This window comes from Neoarius graeffei, chromosome 28 (assembly GCF_027579695.1).
Source record: "Neoarius graeffei isolate fNeoGra1 chromosome 28, fNeoGra1.pri, whole genome shotgun sequence".
Taxonomy (NCBI): domain Eukaryota; kingdom Metazoa; phylum Chordata; class Actinopteri; order Siluriformes; family Ariidae; genus Neoarius; species Neoarius graeffei.
Genome location: NC_083596.1, coordinates 43,016,036 through 43,025,375, shown reverse-complemented (window position 1 = coordinate 43,025,375; position 9,340 = coordinate 43,016,036). Strand labels below are relative to the sequence as shown.

The window sequence follows — 9,340 nt, the reverse complement described above, 5'->3', positions numbered from 1 at the left end:
CGGGTGCTCCGGTTTCCCCCACAGTCCAAAGGCATGCAGGTTAGGTTAATTGGTGGCTCTAAATTGACCGTAGGTGTGAATGTGAGTGTGAATGGTTGTCTGTGTCTCTCAGCCCTGCGATGACCTGGCGACTTGTCCAGGGTGTACCCCGCCTCTTGCCCATAGATAGGCTCCAGCTTGCCTGCGGCTACAGATAATGGATGGATGGATGATTTGGGCCAAGGAACAATTGATTAGATTTTGATATGTATGTGGATCCAGAAATTTTTTTGGTTGTTCCCAACAGAACTCAAAAAGTAGTGAATGGATTTGGATGAAATTTGGTGTACAGCTTTAGTATTATTTTAGGTTCATGTGATGTTGATATTGATTTAATATGTGGCTTGGCGGAGGTATACACTCTACCAAGTGCCCTTCTAGTTATTCCTGAAATTTTCTCATGTACATTATCTCATTACCTCATCATTTATTCCTGATTCTTGTGAAGTACTGCTTGATAGATCAGTGACATGGTTTTAAGGCCATTTTTATTTCATTTTTGCTCTTCAGACATATCAGGGAAAGCTTAGGGTTTTGGAAACTTATATATCAAGCTGAAAATTAACTTTAGTTCACAAATAATCAAACTGTGACTCGAATTATTTCTGACACTGTTTCAGCTCCATACTGAGAGAAGAACGCTAGCGTTTCCTCCTCATTAGAAACATCTCCTTTCTCATTAAATGGTGCTGATTACAGACACCTGTTTAGAAACATGTCCTGCTTTCATCTCCAACCGAGGATGCTTCTTCATGAAGTTAATGCAGTTCAGAAAAAAAGAAAGATGTTTCTCAAGGTTCGAGCTAACGAGAAATTTCTTGACCTCCATTCAACGACTGGGCTTCATGACTGGGACATGAACGAGGAGATTCACCTGAGCACCACAACAGACCAGTTTTCTCAGGGTAAAATGAGTAATATTTACAAAGTCAAAGTAAAAATAGTTTGGGTGTTTTTTTTTTAAAGACTGGACATTTTTCCACAGATGAAGATGGTAATGAGCAGTATTTGGCGCTGTGGCATTACTCCAGAGTGTCAAGAAGAACTTTAACTGAAGAGCTTCATCAGTCAAATCCTGCTGAGTGTAAAGGTGAGGTAAATTAGCATGACTAGCATAATTAGCATGACTAGCATAATTAGCAGAGCCGCTTAGGCAACAACATGAACATGTTGTTGGAAGAAAACCTTGCTGAAGCAAAGTTGTGAAACAAATACTGCACGTTTCTTTTTAATACTGTAGTATGCTTACTAAAATAGGTTTGGAGTATGTTGTTATTATAGGAAAAATAATTACAACAAGGTACTTCCTGTCATCACGTCAATGAATGTACTTATGAACATTTCCTTCATAGACTAGCATCTCCTCCTCCTTTCTTGAAGTGAATTAGATAAATGCTCAGCTTGTCATTTTCTTAATGAGAAAGTGGGAAAAGTCCAACATGTTTTTGTCCCGAAGACTTTTTTTTCCCTCCGTGCTCTCACGGAAGGCGGTCGCATCTCTGCTCTCCTCTCCTCTCTTTTTTTCTCCTGCTTGTGCTCTTTGTTCGTCTCGTCTGCTTATACTTTTTTTTTTTTGAGAGACTCTCTCTGCATTGAATTTCTAAACTAAAAAAGCATGGATTTGATAAACTGGTCTCCTAACGAAATTGACACAGTTTCTGGGTTCGGGGGAACCCACCTGTCCTGCTGGAACATCTGTGGAGGACATTGAAGATATCTACCACGGGTTGCTCTAAGGCAACGAGGGAGGCTCAGCCTCCTCTAAAAATGACGAACATTGTGTAGGATGAATTGCGCTAGGCTTATGTTATAGCCGACCTTATAACATTGCTATTTCAGATCCAGAATCATAGAAATATGTGCTCAACCCAACTACAGTGCGAAATCATTCCGTTATAACTTTCCCCAGTTCGCCTAATGTGTGCGTGAGTTTTTTCCCCCTCGTGACAGCGCAATGCAGCGCAGCCTCAGTGGACTTCAATGGCATTTGGAAGTTATGCGCTTTTCAATATCAAAATGCAAGACGATTATTGGACAAATATTGCGAAAACGCCCGCCCACGGACTCCCAGCCTCAGTGGACTTCAATGGCATTTGGAAGTTATGCGCTTTTCAATATCAAAATGCAAGACGATTATTGGACAAATATTGCGAAAACGCCCGCCCACGGACTCCCAGCCTCAGTGGACTTCAATGGCATTTGGGAGCTCTGCGCTTTCAATATCAAAATGCAAGACGGTTATTGGACAAATACTGCGAAAATGCCCGCCCACCGGACTCCGAGCCTCACAGTGGGAGGGACATGGCAGTTTCCGCGAGGAGACTGGTGATTGGTGAAAGCGGCCGGATATTTTCTTTGATTGACAGCTCGTTTCAAATATAGACAGGCAGCGGTGAATTTCAGTTCAGTCCCATGCGGATTCGCAAGTGCTGTGGTGTATTGTAAGAGATCAGCTTACATTTCGATTTCATTCATTACATACGGTTTCTACCAGCTTTTTTTAGTTTGTATATATTTTCATTGTAAATATAGTGTTGTCAAGTTTACTATCTTAAGGCCCAGTCACACAGCCGATCACGCATAAATCACGTATAAAGTTGGCTTGTGCATGATTGTCAGTGGAGAAATTGACCATTTTTTGGGGGTGTGCATGGTCGAAAATCACCGATTAATTGCGCATGAACTGCGTACAAATCACTTACAATCACTTACAAATCACGCACATCAGCGCATAGGGTCAAAAGAGGGACAATTTCTGTTTTTTATTGACGAACACTCCACGCATAAACTGCATATGAACCACGTATAAGCATGCATGAACCGCACACTAGCACTGATGAACGACGCATAGAGCGCGCATGGATCACTTATGATTCACTGATGGCTAGCGAACAGCGGGCGTCACTATCGCATCCGCTCCGTGCACAATAAATAGCCTGCAGTTACGGGGTTTTGCCAGTCTCGTTCCAGCAGCTGGATGTGTACCCCTTGGCAGCAAGGACAAGACTGGCAAAAGTTCAAGAAATGGTTGCTTTTATACGGCAAAAATCATACGTGAGTTGTTAGTGATACATAAGTGATTCATAAGTTTTTCATAAGTTTTTTTATGCATTTTTGTGTTGTATAAGTGTTTTATGCATTAATACTTTTTTGTCAGTGGATATCAGTGAAATGTACGTGTTACTACAGCAAGACATGCGTGATATGTGCGTTATTCGTCAGTGAAAAGTCATCGACGTGCGCAGTAGCGGTAAATTTCTTGCGATCAACCACTAACGGTCCACGCATATGTCGCGCATTGTCCGCGTCAGAACTACGGCAAAGGACGCACGAATTACGTTAAACGGCGCACAATCGCGCATACTTGTGCGTGATCAATATTTTTGAGCAGCTCAAAACCTGGAATCGCGCACAAACCCGATTCGTCGAACATCCACTGACAACTACTGATGCTCCACGTCAAAAAAACTTATGAATTACGCACAGCACTGATGAATCGCGCACGACTCGAAATGTATGCGCAATTCATGCGTAAATCGTAAGTTTTGGCTGTGTGACTGGGCCTTTAGTTCCAGAAATTTCATTTATTTGAGTGACTGAACTTGAACTTGAGGGAGCTAGTCAGCTAGCAAGAAAGCCGCGTACGGATGCCAAGCATTGCTGATTTAATTTTGGCGAAGCCATTTGCCAGTCTTCCTTTCGAGGAAAAAATTAAAATTAAAGAGCAGGGTAGACCAACGCCTCAAATTGACTTGGTGAAAAAGGTAGGGAATAATACTCGTTCCTTTCAGCTCTCCTGGTACGAGAAAGTGAACTGGCTAACAGCAAGTGACCCACATCAACAACAGTAAATAGGCTACTTTAGTAATATGTCATGGATGGACCAAAAATATAGAATCTATTTAAAATGTTTATGCTGAGTATATTATATTGGAATGTATATTTTTCTGGATATGAATTAAACACAGCTACAATTTGGAAAACATTTTTAAACAAAAACACAGCCGAGAACATTTCACACTACAGACCTGGATTAAAATTGAAGGGTTATCAAAATTGTCAGTGAAACATTTCTCAGTCAAAATAAGTAAAATATAGGGAAAGTGTCATTGAATGAAATGTGTGGCACCCAGCTCTACTGCTGAGGTTCCTGACAAAGAGCTGCTTTCAATAATGATCAATTTTTAAACAACATGCCACAATTTTAAAATATAAAATGTTAAAATATACCCCCCCCCAACACCACCATCATGTATATTGGACAGTAGGCTAATGGGCCAAAAGAACCTGTTGTTTCACAGTTTGTGACCCTGCCAACAATCAGCCAGATCAGAGGCAAGAGTATGGGCAAAATTGATGTTTTTTCTTTTAAAATCTGGAAATATTGTAACCGACCAGCCTCCCTTGTTTGAAAGACTACCAGCCGCCACTGATATCTACCTATTCGGAACCATGATTACAGGACTTTTGCTGATTGGATTAGGCATTGCCCTGGTATATCGAGGAAATCGGACAATGGTGACAGCTGTTCAAAGCCCCACAAAGCTGCCCGATATGATTGGAGTGGTGGGCAAAGCTGTTGGCACTTGGACTGTGGACATTCAGAACTTTAACCACAAAATGGTTATCTCTGAGCAGCTTTCAGCTTTGCAAGGAATATGTATTTCGGAGACCAAATTGAATTGAACAGAATGGACAGATATGGACGAGTGGTGTGAACGTGTAAAGACTGCATCTGTTCGAAAGACTAAACAATCTCTATCTTATCGACATTCGGCTCCCTGAACAGCACTGGCCTTGATCAAGGCCGTTGCTGGGGTAACATTTCCACCAGAAGGTCACTGCTGGGAGACACTCTCGCATTTTTCGCATTCCTTCCCCAATTTTCCGTGGTCGCCGTTTTTCACCCCCAGTGTGACAAGCAGGTGCGTGACCAGCGCTGTTTGCATGGCTGCAGGAGTGGATGGCTGCTTGCTTGCGCTGGGTTACCTCTACCTCCTCCCCTCCCTTCCTGTTTTTAAAGTGTACTTGTGTTATTGTGTGCTTTTGCAGAGGTTTTTAAATGCTCCCACACCTGTACTCCTGATAGGAGCATAGTGTGTGTGTGTGTGTGTGTGGGGGGGTGTTCTTTTTTCCTCATCTTTCCCCATGTTACTACTGTGTTTCTTTTATCCCTGTCTTCCTGTCCTGTTCCCCCTCTGTAAGGACAGGTTGATGGTCAATTTCACTGGTAACAGTGACAAAGGATTCATTCACTTTTTCCTATGGATATTTACAAAGTGCTCACACTGGAGACTCCTTCCATAACCATCATCTTGTCATACAGAAAAGATCACCAGAGTGTTTAGTCATCACGATTTCCTGTTTTCAGTGTGGTATAAATATGAGGTGATGACTAGAACCAAATTTATTAATGTGCTGTCACTTAAATCTTAACCAGTGGTGTTGGACAGGATTGCAGAAGTACCCTTGTTTTATAGACTTGCGTAAGGCTGTGAGCGTCATTTGTTCTACGTCCACATGGACAGCAATATAAAGATGAAGTAACTCCGTAATAATACTATTGTACCTTGTAGACGCACCCACTGTTGTCTCGTTACGCCTTTTTTCCTTTATCTTTTAGAATCTGAAATACAGCCAAATCTGTGGTTGATGGTGAACCCCTGTCTGGTCTGCCCTCTCAAATACCCTGTTCGAGACAAAAAGCCATCGCCTCCAAAACTAACAATAGACAGATCTGTGTCAGGTCCTGCCCTGGCTGTGCCTGGACAAAACCTGCACCTGCTGTCATTGTCTGATGAAACCTGTCTGGATGAATCGCTGCATGACGCGTCTCTCTCGAGTGAATATCAGGTGAGACATTAAGAGTATCAAAGCATGCACATGGCAGCTGTAGACTGTTTCTGTAGACCAGTGGTTCTCAAATTTTTTTGCAGCCTGGAAACTCTTTGAGACACCATTTTAATACCATAAAATGCAGTAATTAATTGTATGGTAATATTTTAACTTTATTCCAGACATGGAGCTTTTTACCTCTGCCAAATGTGTTGGATGAGGTTGTTTTTGCCTTTGTTTGGTTCTGTTCCTAATGTAACTCAAAGTAATGAACAGGTTTTGATAAAACTGAGGAAAGGTGAGCTATGGGCCAAGGAACAATTGATTAGATTTTGATGCAAATCCAGATATGTATGTGGATCCAGAATTTTTTTTTGGGTTGTTCCCTACATAACACAAAGTAGTGAACGGATTTGGATGAAATTTGGTGTACAGGTTTAGTATTATCCTAGGTTCAAGTGGCTTTTGATATTGACTTAATATGTGGCTTGGTGGAGGTATGTACTCTACTGAGTGCCCTTCTAGTTGTTACTAAGATTCTCACAACACATTAGGTGCATTATTGACATTTAAAAGGTTGACTTGAGGTTATTCAAGTTTGGATTAAACTAAGCCAATTTAAATGACCAGTCAAAGGTTTATAAATATAAGAACTTTTAAATTGAACAATAGTGTTTTGATTTCTACCATTCTAACAAATTGAAAACATCCCAGACCACTTGCCTCGCCCAGGTTATTTCCCCCCGGTAATAAACTGGATAATCAGATAATTCTTAACCATCGTGTATACTTTGCACCAAGAATTCTGCATCATTTGATATTTCTCCCCAAATAGCATTTTATAGAAGCTGCACTCCTCTGTCGTTCAAGCTCACAGATGATGACGCATCCTCGGAGGACGTGGCAATCTGCCATAAGGTGAAAGGTACTCGGAGGGGTCGAGCCCCCAAGGAGCCGTCATCACGCAGGCTGGGTCTGGCTCAGAGCAGGAGGCTGCAGAGAGTCCTGCAGGACAGCCACAACCTAAAGAGTGGTGCCTGGCCTCGGCCACCCGTCAACTACTGCGTCCTCATAGCCATGGCACTGAGCAGCAGTCGCGCTGGCAGTCTAAACGTCCAGCAGATCTACAACTTTACCAGGTGAACAAAGGCAAATCGAGTGTCCTGAGAAACACAGTTTGAGCAAGAGGGTGATATCCCCCTCTTCCTTCTTTGACACCCTCATATACAGCTGAGTGATTATAATGTTTGGAAGCTTGTAAGCAAACTGCTGACCAGAAAAGTCCATTCAAAACAATTTGAGCTCATGATTTAAATCCAATTGATCCAGTTAATCTCTATTAGATTTCCTATCAATCAATTAGAAATGGTGTTGTATAACAGCATGGCTTTGTGGAACTTTGAGTCCAGCTTTTATGTCAGCGTCTCCACTACTTTGATGTTGAATTTCTTAATGTTTTGCTGGAAAACTGTGCTCTTTGGTGTGTGTGTGGTGGTGTGTGTGTTGTGTGTTTTTTTTTTTTTCCCTTTCTTTAAGCCAACAGCAAAACTTGACCACTTATCATTTGTTTTTGAGAGCCCCCTGTTAAATAGTACTAGAACTGTGCACACAACTGTTAACTTCTCACCACAATAACCAATCAACTGGATCAGAATCACCAAACCCAGTAAATATTTTAATAAACCTGTTTAGTTTTCCTTGAAGGCCATGGTTTGCCCTCATACAGATAATGGTTATAGGATCCATGTGCCCTTGTATACAGTTGTACTTTAGGTCTACGTTTTTGAACCGAACCCTTCAAGGTTCTTTATTTATGCCAACGTTCAACCCTAAATCTTTTGGATCTCCAGGGAGCATTTCCCCTTCTTCCTAACGGCACCTGATGGCTGGAAAAACACCATTCGCCACAACCTGTGTTTCAGCAACAGCTTCAGAAAGACGCCGCAGCAGGTGACTAGTGACGGGAAGAGGAAGTCCTGCCTGTGGCACCTGACACTGGATGGTCGGAGAAGATTGAGGAATGAGATCCACACACTTACAGCAGACTCTGTCAGAATGCTGAAGAGGAGCATGAACTACCCAGGTCAGATACTTGTGCTGGTATTGAGGTTGTGAGAGTATCATTTTCATTACGTGTCCTTTTTTTTTAAATTATTATTCTCTCTCTCCTTTACAGATATGATTCAAGCACTGTTCGAGTTGTAGTCTGGCTCAGGAGTCTGGAGGATTAAAAAGAGTGGATTTGGTGACATTTTTGTTTGCGATCATTATATGCACTAGAGATGTTCTTGATTTTCTTTAACATTTTTCTTTGAATTTTTCTGGCTTTTTTTTAATATAAATTGTACCATTATTTGGACTCATTAGGGTGAAATATTTTCAGCATCAGGAAGACTGTGGTGAAATTTCCTTGTGCACAATCCCTGCACATTCTAACAAGTGTACCCATGGAAGAAGAAAATTGTATAATGAATGCTCCACTTAAATAAATGTAAAATATAATTCAGTATATTTTTAGGTTTTTGTGAAGAATATTATAAAACATCTTACGTTGGGAGTTTTGAATGTTGGTGATTTTGTAAAAGTCAGAGAAAGATCTACCTGTACGTTTTCAGCTGGGGGTCTGTTGAAAGGTTGGGTGTTTGAGTGAGAACAAGTGCTAACTTTGTTTTGCAGACATTCCAACGTTAAGGGCAACTCTAAACAGGTTAAAAAGTATGACCTGGGTTTTTTAATTAAAAAAAATTGGTGTTGGCAATTTGTATTGGAGGAATAAAACAACCGAGGAGCAGTTCTTGGAAAATAATCAGTGCTGGTGTCAGCAGTAACTCTGCTTTTGTGGAGATTATATACAACTATCTATCCATAGTGTAATAAAGAAAACTGCACATAGGAGATAAAACACAGTGGCAGTGAAAACAGTAATTTCATTTAATAAAGATGAGCTTTTAAATTCCACAAGAGTTTTGGTGTAAATCATAGTTTTTATAGGGAGAAGAGATTATTGTGTAGTTTAGGAAGAATCCACCAGATGGCAGTAACGAGCTGCTGTTTAAAAATTTCCTGCTCATTCGGAGCACTAGAGGGCGCAAATGCTCCACTGAGCGCGTTTATCAGAGTGAAGCCATCTGGCCGCCATCTTACCACTCTCATCGTGTGTATTTGGCTTACGTGTTAAACTATCGAATCCGATCAAATTTGCCCCAAGACAAGTATCTCGTGGTTTCCCCCCTTCATTACCTCGTCTTATTTTTTTCCACTTTACCCCCATTCCTATTTAAATAAAGAGGTAATAAAAAGGAATGGGGTATCTCCCCACTCCTTTTTATTTTTTTTTAATAAAAAGGAGTGGGGGGGAAAATAAGAGGAGGTGGTAATGGGGGGCAGGAGAGACTTTTCTTGGGGCAAATTTGATCGGATACTATGGTTTAACACAAGCCAAATACACGCGATGCGAGTAGTAAGA

The 9,340-nt window shown here is 41.2% G+C and overlaps 1 protein-coding gene across 1 annotated transcript; it reads left to right on the top strand.

Annotated features, from left to right (window-relative positions):
• Positions 1-823: 823 nt before the first annotated feature.
• On the top strand, positions 824-8,079 carry foxr1 (forkhead box R1). The gene is made up of 6 exons (XM_060912580.1): positions 824-944; positions 1,025-1,129; positions 5,663-5,892; positions 6,745-7,013; positions 7,725-7,957; positions 8,051-8,079. Exons 1-6 carry the CDS (start codon positions 824-826, stop codon positions 8,077-8,079), a joined length of 987 nt encoding a protein of 328 aa, XP_060768563.1.
• Positions 8,080-9,340: the final 1,261 nt, after the last annotated feature.

Coding starts and splice junctions, on each gene's coding strand:
- foxr1 (XM_060912580.1), top strand. CDS start 824: ATGTTTCTCAAGGTTCGAGCTAACGAGAAATTTCTTGACCTCCATTCA. Junction 945..1,024: donor AACAGACCAGTTTTCTCAGG/GTAAAATGAGTA, acceptor ATTTTTCCACAG/ATGAAGATGGTAATGAGCAG. Junction 1,130..5,662: donor AAATCCTGCTGAGTGTAAAG/GTGAGGTAAATT, acceptor TTTATCTTTTAG/AATCTGAAATACAGCCAAAT.